General features: G+C 41.5%; 1 protein-coding gene across 1 annotated transcript in view; it reads right to left on the bottom strand.

Annotated features, from left to right (window-relative positions):
- Window positions 1-22,596, bottom strand: part of sntg1 (syntrophin, gamma 1) — a 63,012-nt gene that overhangs the window by 12,399 nt on the left and 28,017 nt on the right. Inside the window, exons 2-14 of the mRNA XM_024009260.2 lie at window positions 19,774-20,104; window positions 18,691-18,745; window positions 10,945-11,079; window positions 9,957-10,013; window positions 9,361-9,418; window positions 9,223-9,266; window positions 8,776-8,817; window positions 8,355-8,457; window positions 8,001-8,083; window positions 7,521-7,651; window positions 6,948-7,077; window positions 3,612-3,650; window positions 736-852 (exon numbers count right to left, since the gene is read on the bottom strand). Coding sequence (XP_023865028.1) covers window positions 736-852; window positions 3,612-3,650; window positions 6,948-7,077; window positions 7,521-7,651; window positions 8,001-8,083; window positions 8,355-8,457; window positions 8,776-8,817; window positions 9,223-9,266; window positions 9,361-9,418; window positions 9,957-10,013; window positions 10,945-11,079; window positions 18,691-18,717 — 966 coding nt within the window. The 5' untranslated portion in view covers window positions 18,718-18,745; window positions 19,774-20,104. The remainder of the gene's footprint in view (window positions 1-735; window positions 853-3,611; window positions 3,651-6,947; window positions 7,078-7,520; window positions 7,652-8,000; window positions 8,084-8,354; window positions 8,458-8,775; window positions 8,818-9,222; window positions 9,267-9,360; window positions 9,419-9,956; window positions 10,014-10,944; window positions 11,080-18,690; window positions 18,746-19,773; window positions 20,105-22,596) is intronic.

Below are 22,596 nucleotides of genomic sequence, written 5' to 3' on the forward strand. Positions count from 1 at the left end.
TGAACAAGGCAGTTAACACACTGTTCCTGGGCCATCATTATAAATAAGAATTTGTYCCTAACTGACTTGCCTAGTTAAATTAAGGTTAAATGTAAAAGTATAAATCATTTCAAACTTCTTATATTAAGCAAACCAGATGGCAAGATGTTCTTGTTTTTTAAATGTATGGATAGCCAAGGTCACACTCCAACACTCAGACATCATTTAAAAACAAAGCAATTGTGTTCAGTGAGTTCGCCAGATCAGAGGACGTAGGGATGAACAGGGATGTTCTCTTGATAAGGGCCTGAATGGGACTATTTTCTTGTCCTGCTAAGCATCCAAAATATAACTTTTGGTACTTTTGGGTATCAGGGAAAATGTATGAAGTAACAAGTACATTATTTTCTTTTGGAACGTAGTGAAGTTGTCAAAAATATCAATAGTAAAGTACAGATACCTAAAAAATGACTTAAGTAGTACTTTAAAGTATTTTTACATAAGTACTTTACGCCACTGGTAAGTACCAGCTTAAAACAGACTGTAAAATAAAGCGTTACTTTACGCCACTGGTAAGTACCAGCTTAAAACAGACTGTAAAATAAAGCGTTACTTTACGCCACTGGTAAGTACCAGCTTAAAACAGACTGTAAAATAAAGCGTTACTTTACGCCACTGGTAAGTACCAGCTTAAAACAGACTGTAAAAGAAAGTGTTACCATTGCTACTAAAGGGAATTTAGGATATAAAACGTACAGGAGGTGCTGAGAACTTGAAGAGTGAGGAACCCCTCAAGGCAAGGAACTGTGATGAATACATTCGGTCCTGAACGGAGTCCTGCTCCTTCTCATCTACCCAGCCCATGTAGATAATCTATCAGAGAGAGGGGGGGGGATATAGAGGGGAGAAAGAGAGAGAGAGGGAGAGAAAGAGAGAGAAGGAGTGGAAGAAATGGAAATGGAGAGGGAGAGGGAGAAAAACACTTTTTAGAGAAAATGGAAGGCAGCAGGCATCAAGTCTTTCTGCACTCATCTCAGTCAGAAGGATTGCAGCGAGCCACAGTGGAAATGTTTGCTTGCATTTCCCTCTCTCTATGGACATCTTGATGGATGAAAACACTGAGTGAAAGATTCAGGAGCAGCATGAGCAGTCGGTCTCTTCTAATGTACTTTAATTGCCATGACGATACGGGATGTTGAATGATTTCATGCTTTTGTCATTTTGGGGCTGTAGATGGATTAATTATAAAAACAGTTAATTCACTATCCATGTCTAGGCTGATGGAGGGATTGTTGCTGAAGTGAGGACCAAGGGAACTTGTGTTGTCCTCTCTTACTGATGATTTCTCTTTGCTTTGACTTTATGATGCAAATCGTTCTCCCTCCGTCTGCAATAGTTGCCACTGGCACTGCCAGTCAACCATGGCCTTTCTGTGGACTATTAAACCTGGTTGGAATGAATGAATGACATTTTATTTTCATGTCAAATCGCCAGTTGGCAACCGATACCTTACTGGATTAATTGACAAACATTACTTACGAAGTGATAATTCTTCCAGTGCCCTGTGCATTCAGGTTGGATTGACATTCAGAGAGCGTTCTAGTACATTAAACCGTGTAGAGTGGATGAAGCATCTTTTGGGCATAGTCTGTCATTTTTTTAAACCTTGGAACTGTGCTTTAAAAGAATCCATTGAATAAAAGACCATGTCATGACAATTTCATATCAATGGTGAGGATTATTTTGTAAGGTATACATAGTAGTATTAGTAGCAGGGGTGAAAGTATATTTAATTTTTTACCGGTACGGAACACCCAAGTGTACCACAAAAATTACAGGGTAGCCTACTCTGGAGGATATGGCCGATGTTCTCCTCTGGTGCCAGTAAGATAGGCTACTGTTTGCTCAATTAAATWAATTTTGATAACTAAAAGACAGATTGGATCTCTTTATAAAGCAAGAACCGGCTTTCTATTCCGCAACAAAGCCTCCTTCACTCACGCCGCCAAACTTACCCTAGTAAAACTGACTATCCTACCGATCCTCGACTTCGGCGATGTCATCTACAAAATAGCTTCCAATACTCTACCTGTCTCTTATACACATCTAGATGTGTATAAGAGACAGCCTGCAACACGCGCTCCAGCAGGTGTATCTCACTGATCATCCCTAAAGCCAAAACCTCATTTGGACGCCTTTCCTTCCAGTTCTCTGCTGCCTGCGACTGGAACGAATTGCAAAAATCTCTGAAGTTGGAGACTTTTATCTCCCTCAACAACTTTAAAAATCTGCTATCCGAGCAGCTAACCGATCGCTGCAGCTGTACATAGTCCATCTGTAAACTACCCACCCAATTTACCTACCTCACCCCCCATACTGCTTTTATTTATTAACTTTTCTGCTCTTTTGCACACCAGTATCTCTTCTTGCACATGATCATCTGATGATTTATCACTCCAGTGTTAATACTGTCTCTTATACACATCTAGATGTGTATAAGAGACATGTATATAGATTCTCTTTTTTTTTCTACCATGTTATTGACTTGTTTATTGTTTACTCCATGTGTAACTCTGTGTTGTCTGTTCACACTGCTATGCTTTATCTTGGCCAGGTCGCAGTTGCAAATGAGAACTTGTTCTCAACTAGCCTACCTGGTTAAATAAAGGTGAAATAAATAAAATAAAAAATAGCAATAGCCATTTGCTTTCCAAACAGTTGTTCCGCAATTGTATTTTTAAATATTGCAATATTCCTGGCTGGGTCTCTCTGCTCTTCACTGAAGTGCACACTTGGCCAAATTGTGGGCCCTTCCAACTGTAGGCTATGCGATTTAAAACAATCAACAGCTCTTTTTTCTTTTTTTTAAGCGAATGATTCTCTGTGGCAAAATCATGCTTTCTGGTATAGTTGCCCATTTTGAATAATGTGATATTAATTTCTGTATAGAAAGGAGTAAGCTAATTAGCCTATACAATTTGGGCAATTTAATTTAAAGCTTAGCTTCCCCTAGCCTTATGGACACAACGCCTACTGTATGCCTTTTAACGTGGCTTAAACATAGCCAGTCACTTAACAAAGGCACTCATGTAAGCTACCCGTGCACATTCGTTCACTCACAAAATAATTACAGCATCCAAAACCCAACAATGCACTTTGCACTTGCAATTTGATGAATGGAAAGAGACATCTGTTACAAAACACCTATGTGTAGTGTAATGAAATTCTGAGATTGTCATTAGGCCTACACTTAGCCTGAATTGATGCATCATCCACTGTTGTCCACGTGCGCCTCGATCTCAGCAACTTATCTCCGCCTTGTCGCAAGCGTCTCAGTTACTCAATATGTAAGTGTTCTCCTTAAACCACAACACAATTTGGAGTGTATACCACCCGTTTTCCAGTCAATTCACACATTGTTAGTGTGTCTGATATGCAGTAATGTTAACTAATAGGGTACTAGCATATAGTTTTTTTTGGGGCATGTTGTATTAATTGTGATAGGCTCATGTTTTACTGGTAAGGTGTACCCCCACTATTTATTTTACTGGGACGATGTACCGGACCATACTGCCTTACTACTACTAGTAGTAGGCCTAGTAGTAGTAGTAGTAGTAGTAGTAATAGCTTACCTGTTGATTAACTGGGAAGTTTCTGTTTATCTTCTTCACCTGTAAAATCAAACAWTAAACTMATTGCAACATAATACACAAAGATTACATTTGGTAGCAMTTGATTTTATAGTCCAGAGACTATTATTTATGTTGCGTATTTATTACTACGGAAATAATAAGTTATTACTCACTGGTTTGTGTCACTGAAACACCATTTGTTGGCTGTATAACATTTCATTAAGTATCATCATACCAGTATAATATGCTCCTCTTTGAGAAGCACACACACTCAGTCTAGCATGGGCCCACCAAAACCAAACGGCTAACTCTCTATTTACAACATTCTTATGTTATCCCCACAGACATAAAAGAACACTGTTGAAGTGAAACTACTTAATGTATTCAATGTATGTAAATTGCTAAATGGATAGAGTCATTTCAACAAGGACCTGAAGCTGTTCCAARAAATTCTCTCCCTCTCCCTCTCGCTCCCTCTTTCTTTCTCTCCCTCTCCTTCTCCTTCTCCCCCTCGCTCCCTTTCTTTCTCTCTCTCTCTCTCTCTCTCTCTTTCTTTCTTTCTTTCTTTCTTTCTCGCTCTCGCCGTCTGTGAGAAGTAAAAGCTAGGGAGCTACAGAGAGAGAGAGAAATAGAGAGAGAAATAAAAACATTCTGTTAGATAACGGTATTAGCAGCTCTGACTGGGGTTCAAATACTATCTAAAATCTTTCCAATACTTTCAGTGTTTTCTCTAGCATACCTAGAGTGCCCGTTTTGGGACTATTCTATTGGTCCTTTAAACCAGGCAAGCTCAATCAAGCACAGAAGTATTTGTAATGATGTCAAATAGTATTTGAACCCAAGTATCTCCTAATCCACGCCACGCTATCAATAGAACCCTCTCGCAGGAACAGAGAGAGCACCAAATTATACCTTGCCGGCCTCCCACAAAGTCTTCCTATGGAGGAGGGTAGCTATTACATTTTCACAACATCTCATTTCCAAAATGGTACATTTCTACAGTGATCCAGGAGAGGAGCCAGTGTTTATTTTTCAATGTTATGGAGAGATGCAGTACTAGACCTGTCCAGTGCCTTAGAAAGGCGTTGGAAGTCTGCCACAGATATGTCTCCTAACTATTCTGTTAGTGTTGCACACAATGAGCAGATCAGCCACTGTAAATAATTCTTCATTTCTCACTTACCAACCAAGCTTCCATTTTTAGAGAGACTGATATAATCATATCCAGGTGACAACCTCTTCCATGCATCTTGGTACAGTAAGAAGTGGGTGGGGAGCAAATTGGTGGCAGCCAGAAAACCCTCTGTTCCACACTGTACAGTAGTGACAGTGACTCGTCAGTATTATGCTCAGTGTGACCCCTCACTTAGTCCACTCCACATTAGCCCATTCCCCATTAGCCCCCTAGAGGCTTTATACTCCCTAACACTGCCCCTAGGCTACATTATAATTACATTTCTTAGAGGTTGCTAATACTATGCTAGGTGTTGAGATGCTCTTTACTACATTCCGAACCACACTCTCAGCAGTACTCCAACCACCCACCCAGGCCAGAATGAGGATTTTATCTGAGTGGGAGTTAGCATTAGCCAGTGTCAGGACTGTCCACAAGAATCCAAATAGATCAGATCAGGTTTGCAATGAATAACTTCAATCAGACCCCCTCTCACCTGCAGAGGGGGGAGGAAAGAACTAATGGTGACTGACAACTCATGTCTTGTTGTAAATCAAGGGGAGAAGATGCAGGTATCCCTCTCCAAATTCACCAAAAGAATGTGCATGTGTCTCAACAGACCTTTTTCCTGCTGAAACTCTAACACGTTCAAAAGCAACTACTGAAACAATATTTCTAACATAGAATGTGGGGAATGGTCAGAGGCGATCTATAGAAAACTAATGTAATTTTATTTGTTATTTTGTGATGTCATTAAAAATGTTAAAAATGAAATACTGTAACTTAGAAAGTATATCAACTACATGTACGAAGTTTCCATACTATGCGTTGTGCATGTAATATGAACAATTGTGAAAGTGTTTTGTTAAGAAAGGGATGTGATTTGAGATATATGTTTGTTATAACTGTGCAGAGTAAGTAGTCACCGCCCCTGAGTGAGTTCAGAGAGCGTGTCAGCCTGATGGAACTGTCCATTTCGAACAACATGTATAACATGATGGGTTAAGAAATTGACATACTAGACCACAAAAGTGTCAAACTGCAGCTGCACGTTTTAAGTGGTTTGAACAGTGAATCTCAATACGAGGTAGAGACGATAAACTCACCTCACGGACAATCACTGGTACGGCTGATTAGCTGTCCCAAGTAAAGTATCTTCAAAAGCTAATTTAAGTGGGGCCATTCTACTACTCTGCTCAAACCATCGTATTACGCGACTCTCATCACACCACTTGGAACCATCGACACGGCTGGCTAGCCTATCTTCAAAGCAGCATCTTCGAGAGCGAATGGAAAGAAAATAAACTCTGTAGTTTTGTACTTCCTCGCCTGATCTTTACCAGGTCCACTTACTCATTAAACAGTAATGGACGACATGGTATTAATTTGGAAAAATCTACTTTGGTGCTCAGAGATAGCAACACTAAAAAATAAAACCTCTAATTTGCTTTCTGTCAGTTGGATACAAAGTGAGGACGGTCCAACCACGAAGATACAGAGCTGACTGGTACACACACTTTCCTGACCCTGTTTGTTGAGCACTATCCATCTGGAAGTAAAACAAAGCACTAACTTGTTCCCCACACACCCAGCGAGAGAAAGCTTTTTCCAAGATGTTCAAACAGAGAAATGGAGCATAGGACACAGTTGCCATCTCCGGAGTTCTTTTTAATTTGCTTGCCACCTCTCGGCATTATTATTATTGCATAATGCATCATTCTGAATTATAGATGATACAAATGCCTAGTTAGCTTGGGGTTATAAGTGTATGCCGTAGCTGTCTCCAAGAGCCAACTCTGATATTGTGACCTACGGCTCTAAAAATAAGTGGATGTTTCATAGCATGAAAAGACATTCATATATAGAGTATGTGACTTATATGATACATCTGACACATTTATTGATACAGTTAGCTGTTTTTCCCCAATTACAATCTTATCTCATTGCTGCAACTCCCCAACAAGCTCGGGAGAAGTGAGGGTCGAGTCATGCATCCTCCGAAACATGACCACTAAATCACTTTTACAGCCACATGCAACCTATATTACTGTAGTAATACAGTGCTCTATTGTATTTTTCAAAACCAAACCTGTGGATATTGAAGGCTATGGAAAATCTACCTATCTTACTCATGTTTTTGCCTTCAGTTTGATTATACTCACATTGTGCTTGGTGAGAGCTGATATGTTAGTTGCGATTGCTTGGAGCCAATCTAGGCAGTCTTCAGCAGCGGGGCACGTGATAACCCCGCTGCAAACCCCATCCACAGCTATGACGTGAAATGCATTTTTCCTATAGAAATCAGAATCAGACAATGTAGTATTTAGCACTGGTTGGAACAAATTCAATGTGATATTGACATCAATATCAATATGAGCGAGGTATATCCCAATATCGTTTTTTATCTGTCCGTATATTATGATGACCCATGAACTCACAATTCTATTACTGTACATTCAAGAGAAATAAGTAACAGTCAAGCAAGCTTTGCAGCAAAACTGCCAGTGACTGACTTCTTCATTTGAATCATCTCAAGGTATTTACAGGAGACAAGTCATTTTAACACAAAGTCACCAAAGTCCCTTACCAGGGGACCCCTCTCAAATAGCAGAGGCACCGGGGTCACTGAACCTTCAGCAGCAGTGACAGTGTGCCAGAAAATGGCCCATGACTGCATTTTGACAACGAGCGGTCTCCGGTCCCCCTGCTGCAGCACAGCACTCAGCTTACTGTACCTGCAGACGTCAGAGCCGGGGACGTGCTGTGACAGACGAGAGTGGAGGAGAGGAATAAGGCGCAGGTCCACCCATCTCTTCTCCCATCGGAGCCCAGGGGACGTGGGCCAAGATGAGCAGGACAGTGTGTCCTGCAGGAGTTTATACACACAGAGAATGGAACAACTCATCGTTTGGCACTTCATATAGTATCTCCCATGGCACACTAAGATGTCAACAGCCCAGGCCTGTTCATGATTCATACGGGTAGACGTAGCTGCAGCAGAGGCTGTATAAGTACAAGCCATTGTGGAACTACTGAATAATGTGTTTTTTTCCTCTGGCCCAGAGAAAGAGTGAGAAAGAGTTRGAGCACCCGGACTGTCACCGTCTGCCTGTGAATACCACTATGGAATAACAGCCTACTGGCCATGTTTCAGGAGTTGCAGAGAGAAGAGATATGGCTGAAAGTTATATAGAAATGAGAATGTTGAACTGTACCGTGTTGTTAGGATGGTAGTTCAAGTGTAAGCCACTGTCGCATAGAGGGGAGGACGTTCCACTGCTCTGATCACTTGGAACACCTGGGAGTAGAATGACATTCAGAAGTTATAAAAAAAAAAGTCATATTATCGCTTCTTCAGCCTTGGTACAATATTCACTGGAACTTTTCCATCTTGCTTTATTTCAGGTAATAACAATATTCAAAACAACTTTTATTTCCAGCTCTATGTGTAGATGGAGAAGGTTATTTCTCTAATCTTGTTCTTATTTCCTCTCATCATATCCTTGGTGAAAATAACACAATTTCAGCTCTGATATTTCTGTGGAGCTTTCTAAGATACGCGYGCGTACATGTGCAGTCTTCACAGAGGGGCAGTTTCAGAAAAGCTGGTGTCTTCTTCAAGAAAGAAACAGTCAGAGTGACATCCTCTCCGGCATTTCGCAAAACCTGCACCTGGAAAGGAAAATTAGGAGAATTGTCAATACTGCCATTGGACTTCTAAGTCTTAAACTCATTTCAACCACGTACTTGGATGATGGATGTAGTGCAAATTCCCTTCTTAGAACAAGTAGATTAGATATTGGTTGAAAACCTGGGAGATTTATGCGGCCTCACGCATTTTGGGAGGTTGAAACATACAAATTGGAAAAAGGTGTAAAACAGATCTTACGGGTCCCACAGATAAGGTCGAATAAGTGAAACTAGATAAGGTGGCGTTGCAAGTGTTGCAGCTTCAGTGAAATATGAGACATTAAGTTGTCAGCTTCTTACCACTTCCTCGTGGCGATAGCTTCGAACATTTATTCCATTTATCTAAAAACAAACAGTCTTATGGTTAGTAACAATGATATCAGATCCATTAAACTGATGATAAGCATAATATGCTTTATTTTACATCATTGAAGTGTGTTTGAAAACGTGGTCCTTGATTCGTAAAACAGCAATCAAGTGCGTTATATATTTCTGTCGTCCGTGCTCAAAAATAGCATTGCTGCAAAACAATGAACGCTGACAGTGACAGTTGCAACGAAGATCTCGATTGCAATTGTACACTACGTTCTTCCTGGCCATGCCAACACATAGCTCAGTGCACTCATATACCGCATAGTGATCCATCAGCAGAGTTTGAAGGGGTTGGAATTCAACCAGACCTGTAGTACAAACACTGAACGACACCAGGCAGAAGAAACTGTCACAATACTCATCATCATCGCTTACCTGGAGGATTCCATCTCCGATAAACAGCAACCCAGACAGTTCAGCTGCAGACAATATATTATATATTATGTTTGGGTGAAGAAATAATAATTCGTAAGGCATAATGAAATGGATACAAAGAACTAAAAAAGAGCTTACCTTTTTGCTCTTTTGATATTTTTGATATCACAACAGGGATTTTGTGTTCTGCGCCTCCCTAGGGGGGTGATTACATAGTTATGTAGTTTGTTGCACAAACAAATAGCGGAAAAGAAAGAAACAGAGGAAAAAAGAGAGAAACTATTGTGTCTTCCCGCATAGTCTACTCCAATAGTCTCCTCCAATAGGCTACTCCAATAGTCTACTCCAATAGTCTCCTCCAATAGGCTACTCCAATAGGCTACTCCAATAGTCCCTACTCCAAAAGGCTACTCCAATAGTCTCCTCCAATAGGCTACTCCAATAGGCTACTCCAATAGTCTACTCCAATAGGCTACTCCAATAGTCTACTCCAATAGGCTACTCCAATAGTCTATTCCAATAGGCTACTCTAATAGGCTACTCCAATAGGCTACTCCAATAGTCTATTCCAATAGGCTACTCCAATAGGCTACTCCAATAGTCTACTGTTGATATGAATCAATTGTGGTTGTAAAAGATCAATTGCATTAGGTGAAAGTAAATTAAAAGATAGAATAGGGAGAAAACAACTAATCAATGGCAGAAAACAACTAATCAATGGCAATCTAAATTACCTTGATGCTCAAGCCAAAACCTCCAATCGTCTGTCTTCTGATTGTTACAGTTCTCTCCTGCAAGGAATCAGATAGATTAAAGAGACCGTGTTTATTATGGAGATACTTAGAGTTTCATTTGACTTTACTTAGAGTTTAAGTTTTACCGTAGATGCAAATGAAAGAATAACAGAGCTGACTGATATAGAAGGAAAGTAATAACGGAAAGGTCCCTTTTAAATGGTGCTTGATATGAGACATGGGTGTCTCTCCTGTTTCTGTGCATACAGTACGTATCACTACACACTTATTACACACTTAATGTAAGTACATCAAATTACTGTAAGGGCCAGAGCATGTTTGAGTACAACCAGGTACAGGGTGTGTATGCTGGACCAATGAGGTTGAGACATGCTTAGGCATGGACCAATGAGGTTGAGTATCTGGCTCGTCCTGTTTATTGTATGATCTCATCAGTCATGCTCACACCTCACTCTCATGGTTCCAAATATACAGTAATTCTTGCATGACATGACATGTTCTTCTTGTAATTGAAACACCCTTTAATATGAATATTGATTTATGGTTTTACAATTGACTGAAGTAGCTCTTCCATGAGCATATGGTCTTTCAGTCAGTACATTGTCAATATCTTTATATTGTTACCCCAGATATAGTGTGTGTGTGTGTGTGTGTGTGTGTGTGTGTGTGTGTGTGTGTGTGTGTGTGTGTGTGTGTGTGTGTGTGTGTGTGTGTGTGTGTGTGTTGTGTGTGTGTGTGTGTGTGTGTGTCACCATCTACAGAGGGTATGGGCAACTTTGATAGGGGTGGGGGCCACAAAAAAATCTGAACTCATCATGAGGGGCTGCAGAGGCTCACAGGTCTGCGTATCCACATCCATACCCACACATGCAGTCAATGCCGGCACTAGCCTTTTGGAGTGTCTGTAAAAGAGCCGTATGATGTCAATGCGTGGTATTTTATGTGACAGGCACAGCAGGTTACTTACACTCGAATAAAATGGTTCTCCTGACACGCAGATGACATCTTGCTCTTGAATTGTCAGAATGTCTTTAGCCAAGTGCAGTCGAATATTGAAAGGCTCCTCATTACCATCTTGCAGCAGATAAACCCCAGTCTTCGTCTGCAAAGTAAATCAGTGGAAAAATTATTTCTCATTCTTCTATGTCCGAATTAACTGGCCATGAAATGAAATGAAATAAATGTCATCGAATTGGAAAGACATTGGAAAGACATTGTAGAGACTTTTGGCAGAGTGACACAGAGAATGCCCTATGGACATTTTCCAATGGGTTAGGAAAAGATCTATCATAATTCATGATCAATTCAGGGAAATCTTTTTTTACTCACTAATGTTCTGCATACATCTTCCATATTATGTTGCAATTCCGTTAAAAGAAGACAGGATAAATATAGACTCACTGATTAAGGTTAGTGTTGAACTTTATTTTAGGCCTGGATTCAGTTTCACTAATTAGTGTAAATTGCATAAATGTTTTATGCACTGTTCTATAACATTAATCTCAGCTAAATATATTGTCGTCTAGGCCCTGAAAATTAAACCAGGTAACTGCAATGATATGCCTCTTAATAACAGACAAAGGAAACAATTAGTTACAATCGTCTAATTTAATAAAGCTCCAATGAAATAATTCAGCATCATTTCGTCTATCCATCTAAGATTCTAGAATAATGCTCAGTCACCAGATATGCATTTCTCAGTGTTGCGCAAAATAAATGGATGAGAGAAATCATCATCATATCCCGTGATCCATTTTAAACATGATGATCTGCATACATTTGTATTCTGCATAGCCAATTCCCCACCAGCTATTTGGAATGCCTGTCCTGTCCTTGAGACTATGGTTAAGTCTAAATATCTAAATAACAGAAGCACCTTCACCTGACATGATTACTAATGTAAAGCCAAGTGGGCCAATGTGACTGAGCATCCTTGACAACACACGCAGTAGTGTCACCGAAGGACACATTAGTCACCAGTTTGCATTAGTCACATTAGTCACCAGTATTTTTAGTCAGAAATGGCAGCTCGATTACAGGTAAGGCATCTCAAATAATGATATTTACATGTACTGTATCTAGCTCTGTGTAAAGAAATCATGGCAGCTCAACTGCAGGTATGGCAACTCATAGAATGACATTTACTTGTGCTGTACACAGCCTGTGTGAGTATTATTAATATCAACAGCATTTATGGTGTGTATGTCTCACTCACACGTAAGAGAGAGAGAGAGAGAGAGAGAGAGAGAGAGAGAGAGAGAGAGAGAGAGAGAGAGAGAGAAGAGAGAGAAGAAGAGAGAGAGAGAGACGAGAGAGAGGAGAGAGAGAAGGAGAGAGAGAGAGAGAGAGAGAGAGAGAGAGAGAGAGAGAGCTTCTTTACTTTCCCCAATGCACAAGTGGTTATATCCACACAGCGGGTAACTCAAGTATTTCCTGTGACTGTGCCTCAAAACCAAATGTTTACCTGGCCCACCACCACTCCACCATGGACTTGAACAGCCTTTCATGATCAGGTCACCATATAAGGCAGCATTGCCCCACCTTCGCCTGGACCCTAAAGGACCCTCCCCCCCCGGACCTACACATAGAGGACCCAGGTAGCGAGGACCTACATCCAGACCACACCACCACCCAACCAATCAACCCCCCCCAAGTCAAACCATGCCCACAACCATTTAGCCCCCTCAGATCAGACCTATGCCCTGCTCCTGCCACAGCCAATGACCCCCCCGCAAAGAGGACCTCAACACGGAAGTCACACATTCGCCCAGACTGTGAGCAGGCAAACAGGCCCAAACCCCACTCTTACACTAGCCCAAGCTAAAGTCTTTGGAAGTCAAGTTAATAAACAGATCACTGACCATTTCGAATCCCACCGTAACTTCTCCGCTGTGCAATCCGGTTTCCGAGCTGGTCATGGGTGCACCTCAGCCATGCTCAAGGCACCGCCATCAATAAAAGACAGTACTGTGCAGCCGTCTTCATCGACCTGGCCAAGGCTTTCGACTCTGTCAATCACCGTATTCTTATCGGCAGACTCAACAGTCTTGGTTTCTCGAATGACTGCCTCGCCTGGTTCACCAACTACTTCGCAGACAGAGTTCAGTGTGTCAAATCGGAGGGCCTGTTGTCCGGACCTCTGGCAGTCTCTATGGGGGTACCACAGGGTTCAATTCTCGGGCCGACTCTTTTCTCTGTATATATCAACGATGTCGCTCTTGCTGCGGGTGATTCCCTGATCCACCTCTACGCAGACGACGCCATTCTGTATACATCTGGCCCTTCTTTGGACACTGTGTTAACTAACCTCCAAACGAGCTTCAACACTCCTTCCSTGGCCTCCAACTGCTCTTAAACACTAGCAAAACCAAATGCATGCTTTTCAACCGTTCGCTGCCCGCACCTGCCCGCCCAACTAGCATCACTACTCTGGACGGTTCTGACCTAGAATACGTAGACAACTACAAATACCTAGGTGTCTGGCTAGACTGTAAACTCTCCTTCCAGACTCATATAAAACATCCCCAATCCAAAATCAAATCTAGAATCCGCTTTCTATTTCGCAACAAAGCCTCCTTCTCTCACGCCGCCAAACTTACCCTAGTAAAACTGACTATCCTACCAATCCTCGACTTCGGCGATGTCATTTACAAAATAGCCTCCAACACTCTACTCAGAAAACTGGATGCAGTCTATCACAGCCATCCGTTTTGTCACCAAAGCCCCATATACCACCCACCACTGCGACCTGTATGCTCTAGTCGGCTGGCCCTCGCTACCTATTCGTCGCCAGACCCACTCGCTCCAGGTCATCTATAAGTCTGTGCTAGGTAAAGCTCCGCCTTATCTCAGCTCACTGGTCACGATAACAAGACCCACCCGTAGCACGTGCTCCAGCAGGTATATCTCACTGGTCATCCCCAAAGCCAACACCTCCTTTGGCCGCCTTTCCCTCCAGTTCTCTGCTGCCAGTGACTGGAACGAATTGCAAAAATCGCTGGAGACTTACATTTCCCTCACTAACTTTAAACATCAGCTATCTGAGCAGCTAACCGATCGCTGCAGCTGTACATAGTCCATCTGTAAATAGCCCACCCAATCTACCTACCTCATCCCCATATTGTTTTTATTTACTTTGCTGCTCTTTTGCACACCAGTATCACTACTTACACACCATCATCTGCTCATCATCATCTGCTCATCTATCACTCCAGTGTTAATCTGCTAAATTGTAATTACTTTGATACTATGGCCTATTTATTGCCTTACCTCCTCATGCCATTTGCACACACTGTATATAGACTTTCTTTTTTTTCTATTGTGTTATTGACTCTACGCTTGTTTATTCCATGTGTAACTCTGTGTTGTTGTTTCTGTCGCACTGCTTTGCTTTATCTTGGCCAGGTCGCAGTTGTAAATGAGAACTTGTTCTCAACTAGCCTACCTGGTTAAATAAAGGTGAAATAAAATAAATAAAACAAAAGATGCTCAGCAGGCTCTGCTCACACTGACTGGCCTGAGTTCAAACCACATGACCAACAACATTGGACACTTTATGGAACACAAAGCCGTCACTATCTCATCCTGGAATATCCAAGGCCTGAGGTCATCTGTCATTGGCCTAAAGAGCAGGAACCTGGATTTCATCAAAGAAATTGTAAATACAGACATTGTCATCCTACAAGAAACATAGTATAGAGGAGATGGACCCACTGGTTGCCCTCTGGGTTACAGAGAGCTGGTAGTTCCATCCACCAAACTACCAGATGTGTAACAGGCAAGGGACTCAGGGGGTATGCTAATTTGGTATAGAGCAGACCTAACTCACCCCATGAAATTAATCAAAACAGGAACATTCAAAAGGAAATGATATTAACAAAGAAAAATGTCCTCCTGTGTGCTACCTATATCCCCCCACTAGAATCACCATACTTTAATGAAGACAGCTTCTCCATCCTGGAGGGGGAAATCAATCATTTCCAGGCCCAGGGACATGTACTAATCTGTGGCGACCTAAATGCCAGAACCGGACAAGAACCTGACACCCTCAGCACACAGGGGGACAAACACCTGCCTGGAGGTGACAGCCATTCCCTCCCTCATATGCCCCCTAGGCACAACTATGACAACATAACCAACAAAAAACGGGTCACATCTTCTGCAGCTCTGTCACACGCGTGGGTATGTACAGTCATGGCCAAAGGTTTTGAGAATGATACAAATATAAATTTACACAAAGTTTGCTGCTTCAGTGACTTTAGATATTTTTGTCAGATGTTACTATGGAATACTGAATTATAATTACAAGCATTTCATAAGTGTCAAAGGTGTTTATTGACACCATTACTGAAGTTGATGCAAAGAGTCAAATATTTGCAGTGTTTACCCTTCTTTTTCAAACCTCTGCAATCCGCCCTGGCATGCTGTCAATTAACATCCTAACTGATGGAGCCCATTCTTGCATAATCAATGTTGGAGTTTGTCAGATTTTGTGGGTGTTTGTTTGTCCACCCGCCTCTAAGATTGACCACAAGTTCTCAATGGGATTAAGGTCTGGGGAGTTTCCTGGCCATGGACCCAAAATATCGATGTTTTGTTCCCCGAGCCACTTAGTTATCACTTTTGCTTATGGCAAGGTGCTCCATCATGATGGAAAAGGCATTGTTCGTCACCAAAACTGTTCCTGGATGGTTGGGAGAAGTTGCTCTCGGAGGATGTGTTGGTACCATTCTTTATTCATAGCTGTGTTCTTAGGCAAATTGTGAGTGAGCCCACTCCCTTGGCTGAGAAGCAACCCCACACATGAATGGTCTCAGATGCTTTACTGTTGGCATGACACAGGACTGATGTAGCGCTCACCTTGTCTTCACAGGACAAGCTTTTTACCAGATGCCCCAAACAATCGGAAAGGGATTCAATCAGAGAAAATGACTTTACCCCAGTCCTCAGCAGTCCAATCTCTGTACCTTTTGCAGAATATCAGTCTGTCCCTGATGTTTTTCCTGGAGAGAAGTGGCTTCTTTGCTGCCCTTCTTGACACCAGGCCATCCTCCAAAAGTATTCGCCTCACTGTGCGTGCAGATGCACTCACACCTGCCTGCTGCCATTCCTGAGCAAGCTCTGTACTGGTGGTGCCCCGATCACGCAGCTGAATCAACTTTAGGAGACGGTCCTGGCGCTTGCTGGACTTTCGCCCTGAAGCCTTCTTCACAACAATTGAACCGCTCTCCTTGAAGTTCTTGATGATCCGCTAAATGGTGGATTTAGGTGCAATCTTACTGGCAGCAATATCCTTGCCTGTGAAGCCCTTTTTGTGCAAAGCAATGATGGCAGAGTGATCTCCAGCCTTGTCCTCGTCAACACTCACACCTGTGTTAACGAGAGAATCACTGACATGATGTCAACTGGTGCTTTTGTGGCAGGGCTGAAATGCAGTGGAAATGTTTTTGGGGGATTCAGTTCATTGGCAAAGAGGAACTTTGCAATTAATTGCAATTCATCTGATCACTCTTCATAACATTCTGGAGTATATGCAAATTGCCATCATACAAACTGAGGCAGCAGACTTTGTGAAAATGTATATTTGTGTCATTCTCAAAACTTTTGGCCACGACTGTACATAGTCAATGGTAGGCTTCGAGGGGACTCCTATGGTAGGTACACATATAGCTCATCTCTTGGCAGTAGCACTGTAGACTATAAACTTTATCACTGACCTCAACTAAGAGTCTCCCAGAGCATTCACAGTCAGCCCACTGACACCCCTATCAGATCACAGCAAAATCACAGTCTACTTGAACAGAGAAATATTCCATTACGAGGCATCAAAACCAAAGGAACTGAGTAGTATTAAGAAATGCTATAGATGGTAGGAATGTAGTGTAGAAACCTACCAAAAAACAATTAGGCAACAACAAATTCAATCCCTTTTAGACAACTTCCTGGACAAAACGTTCCACTGTAATAGTGAAGGTGTAAACTTGGCAGTAGAAAATCTTAACAGTATATTTGACCTCTCAGCTTCCCTATCAAATCTAAATATTTCAAACAGAAAACCGAAGAAAATCAACAACAATGACAAATGGTTTGATGAAGAATGCAAATACCTAAGAAAGAAATTGAGAAACCTGTCCAACCAAAAACATAGAGACCCAGAAAACCTGAGTCTACACCTTCACTATGGTTCATCACTAAAACAATACAGAAATACACTATGGAAAAAGAAGGAACAGCATGTCAGAAATCAGCTCAATGTAACTGAAGAATCCATATACTCTAACCACTTCTGGGAAAATTGGAAAACACTAAACAAACAACAACACGAATAATTATCTATCCAAAATGGAGATGTATGGGTAAACCACTTCTCTAATCTTTTTGGCTCTATAACAAAGAGCAAAGAGCAAAAACATATACATGATCGAATACAAATCTTAGAATCAACTATTAAAGACTACCAGAACCCACTGGACTATACATACCTTGACCTAAACATCAGCGCCCAAACTTAAGGAAAGCTTTGACTATGTACAGACTCAGTGAGCATTGCCTTGCAATTGAGAAACGCCGCCGTAGGCAAACCTGGCTCTCAARAGAAGACAGGCTATGTGTACACTGCCCACAAAAACAGGTGGAAACTGAGCTGCACTTCCTAACCTCCTGCCAAATGTATGACCATATTAGAGACACATATTTCCCTCAGATTACACAGATCCACAAAGAATTTGAAAAGAAACCCGATTTGATAAACTCCCATCTACTGGGTGAAATACCACAGTGTGCCTTCACAGCAGCAAGATTTGTGACCTGTTGCCACAAGAAAAGGGCAACCAGTGAAGAACAAACACCATTGTAAATACAACCTATATTTATGTTTATTTATTTTCCCTTTTGTACTTTAACCATTTGCACATCGTTACAACACTGTATATATACATAATATGACATTTGTAATGTCTTTATTCTTTTGGAACTTCAGTGAGTGTAATGTTTACTGTTCATTTGTATTGTTTATTTCACTTTTGTATATTATCTACTTCACTTGTTTTGGAAATGTTATATGTTACCCATGCCAATAAAGCCCCTTGAATTAGAGAGAGCGAGAGAGAGCGAGAGAGAGAGCGAGAGAGCGAGAGAGAGAGCGAGAGAGAGAGCGAGAGAGAGAGCGAGAGAGAGAGCGAGAGAGAGGTATGTATGTGTTGGAGGCAGAGTCATTCTCATTAGCCTAGCTGAATCAGTGCTGTGATGCTGCTGTATCGCTGGGTAGGTCAGGAGCCTCTCTCTGCGTTGCTTGGCTGAGCATTGTTTGGGCTGCTGTACAGCATGTATGTACAGTAATTACCCTTATCTCTGATCCCATCTTGTGTGTCATCATTGCCCTCCCATCCTAATCCTGTCCATCATTATCTACATCATCAACTCCAATCAGATGCTGTCGTCTGTGTACATTTACAATTTACACTGCAGGCGGTAGGCACCAGGCACCAGACATGCAACAAGGACAGTCACATTTGCATCTACCTAAGCCAGAGATGCATTGTGATATGATAACTCAATGACACTTGTTGTGTTCCAAAGGTCAACACGTGTCATCAGTTGAGTAAGATGTCAAGAAAAAATACATAACACTAGTCGCCATGGCAGACCAATTTGCTCCAATTATCTTTGCAAAATGCTGAGGGATTGAAAGCTATTCAACTCAAAATGTAGCTACCTCTTCATTTGAAGTCTTGAAATCCATGTGCTACGGCACAGTGAGGGAATCTGCCCTGGAGAAAAGAAAGAAGAGGAAAGGAAATTGAATTAGCTTCCTGAACAAAATACCTAGCAGTTAGTTAGGGACATGGTTCTTCTCATTTCTAGTAATAACACAGATTGATCAAGCTCTTCGTGATGGTGTATTCCTTTACACTTAATATAAACACAAAACCCACCGGCATGGTCTGCCTATTTTCATTACTGTCATGTCATAGGATTGAACAATTTGAATCCAGAGTAATAGATTTGCATTGCAATTTCACTTCTTTCTAGCAGAATCCTGTGCAGAACCCCATGGATTAATCAGGGAGGAAACCAAAGACCATTAAATGTCTATGAATAATTCATAAGCTGAAGGTGAGAACCTAAGTATCTACAGATGTAAAATCTTAATTTGATTACCCTGTTGCAGGAGAACTGTCCATCAACACAAGAAATGTTAYGTATTTGAGGTTTAAAAAGTCTTCTGAAGTTTGTAATTTGACATTTTAGACTTGATTTCCCCTTAGGAAAAATGTATCAACTGCCAAAAAAAATCCATTCATTATAATCCACATAATAATTCACATTTCCTGCTGCTGCATGATTATTTTCCTGCTGTAGAAAACTGGCTCAAATTAAGATCTTAATCTGTACCATGATTAATGTTTTAATATGGAATCCATTGCTCCTGACTGACTGTGTTACCATATCTGTTACTGTGTTACAGCAGGACTAATAATTAAAACAGTGAGACACGCAACAACCAAAGCTGATGGACACATGTCTCTGGAGTAGCCCAGTAGTACTGCAGTATTAAAACATGCTACAGCTGAAGCTGTTGAAGACAAGTCACAGATGAAGGCGTAGTACAGTTCTGTTCTTTAGTAGTAATAGAGGTGGTTTGAGACAGAGCCATAAATAAATGGCTATGGTTTGGGATGAGGATAAATATAAACATATGCTTCCCTTGTCCTCAACCTTGTAGTAAACAAACTGCTGTCCTTGAAAATGAATGAATTACACTAAAACAACATTGTGCTTGTGCTTTTAGTCTCACCTCAGTAGAAAGGCCCCCGGCTCTTTGTCTGTAGAGGTCTAGCCATGAATCAGGCAGGTGAGCACTGATTCTACCTGTGGCAGAKGAGCTTCCCTGGGCATGGCCGTGGGGTGACGCAGGCTCTCACTTGGAGCTGGTGGTGGAGCCTGGCCTACGGTGGGCTTGGTTTTGGACCACTCTGGCCACTGGCTGGCCTGGTGTATGGGCTGTTGTTATGGCCAGGTTGTTGTGGCCAAGGTGCTGTCCCAATCCTTATGGTGGTTAGGGAGGGTGTCTGATGGCGGACTCAGGAGCAGTTCCACTCAGATCCAGACTCAAAGGACCACAAGAGCTGAGATTAGAAAAAKACATAACATTTGAGTCAGTCTGCGAAGTAGTGGGAAACTAGACCATGAGGCTATAAATGGCTAATCCCCCAAAAGTATATCACAGTAATAACCCATATGGTTTGTGCCTGGTGCAACACAGATGGTGTTCTTTAATGGAAGCCTCTCAAACATCATCCAGGTAGAAGCAGGAATTCCCCAGGGTATCTGTTTAGGCGCCTCAATATTTACTAACGACATGCCACTGGCTTTGAGTAAGGCCAGTGTGTCTATGTATGCGGATGACTCAACACTATACACGTCAGCTACTACAGCAACTGAAATGACTGAAACACTTAACAAAGAGTTGCAGTTAGTTTCGGAATAGGTARCAAGGAATAAGTTAGACCTAAATATAAGTAAAAGSATTGTATTTGAGACAAATCATTCACTAAACCCTAAACCTCAACTACATCTTGTAATGAATAATGTGGAAATTKAGCAAGTTGAGGTGACTAAACTACTTGGAATAACCCTGGATTGTAAACTATCATGGTCAAAACATATTGATAGTAGCTAAAATGGGGAGAAGTCTGTCCATAATAAAGCTCTACCTTCTTAACAGCACTATCAACAAGGCAGGTACTACAGGCCCTGGTTTCTACCTTCTTAACAACACTATCAACAAGGCAGGTACTACAGGCCCTGGTTTCTACCTTCTTAACAACACTATCAACAAGGCAGGTACTACAGGCCCTGGTTTCTACCTTCTTAACAGCACTATCAACAAGGCAGGTACTACAGGCCCTGGTTTCTACCTTCTTAACAGCACTATCAACAAGGCAGGTACTACAGGCCCTGTTTTCTACCTTCTTAACAGCACTATCAACAAGGCAGGTACTACAGGCCTTGGTTTTGTCGCACCTAGACTACTGTTCAGTCGTATGATCAGGTGCCACAAAGAGGGACTTGGGAAAATTGCAGTTGCCTCAGAACAGGGCAGCACGGCTGGCCCTTAAAAGTTCACGCATGCATGGCAATCTCTCATGGCTCAACGTGGAAGAGAGATTGACTTCCTCATTACTTGTTTTTGTAAGAGGTGTTGACATGCTGAACGGACACCCATGCATACCCAACAAGACATGGCACCAGAGGTCTCTTCATAGTCGCCAAGTCCAGAACAGACTATGGGAGGCGCACAGTACTACATGGAACGTTGTTCCACATCAGGTAACTGATGCAAGCAGTAGAATCAGATTTAAAAAGCAGGTAAAAATACACTTTATGGAACAAAGGGGACTGTGAAGTAACACAAACATAGGCATACAAACACATGATAACATACACATTGTACACGTACGGACACATGGATTTTGCGTTGTAGGTATGTGGTAGTGGAGTATGGGCCCGAGGGAACACACTTAGTSTGTTGTGAATTCTGTAATGAATGTATTGTAATGTTTTTAAAATTGTATAACTGGATTAATTCTACTGGACCCCAGGAATGGGGATCCATAATAAATACAAATAAAAGTTATATTTCATATTTAGAGAGCCCCCAATCATGGCACAAAAACACTTTACAGCGCAAAAATACTGATGACGACAAATTCTCAATGTGATCTAATGATTTGTATTCCATACCAGTTCATGGGTAAGGGGTAAGAAATCACAGAGAGAATTTGTTTGACAAGCGCAGAGGTTGAATTTCAGAAAACAGTTCGCTACAAAGCGGTGAGAAGTCTCAACTACTGCAGGTTGTTGGCACCTGTGGGTCTAATATAAATACCTTGCAGCAACTAGATGGCAATTTTACATGAAGTAAAATTGTGGGACTTGCTTTACCTGTTTAAAATGATTTTTGTGGTAGTTGAAGAAGGACATTTTTTTTTTTTTAAGCAGTCAAAGTAAAAGAAAAACTTAAAGCAGTCAAAAATATAGTCAAAGTTAAATGTAATTAAATAATTGGTCAGATTACTTTGATATACTACTATATCAACCTTATTACTTTGGATTGTGGGGCAGTTAGATCACACATTTCATCAGAAATAACAACACTCGGACTACTACACTGTTATACACTCTCCTACTAGAATACCACAGCATATGCATTGTCAAAGTTTTWAATAAATGAAATAGTTTTTCACAACGTATTTGGATGACAGCGGGGTGTTCATGAAGTCCTCTTGAGGGGGATCCGTGGGAAGAGGGACCCACTGACCAGAAAGGGGGAACTCCTTCCCTCGGAGCACGTCTGCCCCAAGGWGRGACACACAAGTTAACTGAGCATAGCATACGGTGCATTCAAAAGTATTCAGACCCCTTGACATTTTCCACATTTTGTTACGTTACAGCCTTATTCWAAAATGGAATAAATAAAAMAAATCCTCATCAATCTACTGTCACACCCTGGCCTTAGTTATCTTTGTTTTCATTATTATTTTAGTTAGGTCAGGGTGTGACATGGGGAAGGTATGTGTTTTGGTTTGTCTAGGGGTTTGTACGTTTAATGGGTCAG

The sequence above is a fragment of the Salvelinus sp. IW2-2015 genome, linkage group LG19, assembly GCF_002910315.2.
Source record: "Salvelinus sp. IW2-2015 linkage group LG19, ASM291031v2, whole genome shotgun sequence".
NCBI classification, from domain to species: Eukaryota; Metazoa; Chordata; class Actinopteri; order Salmoniformes; family Salmonidae; genus Salvelinus; species Salvelinus sp. IW2-2015.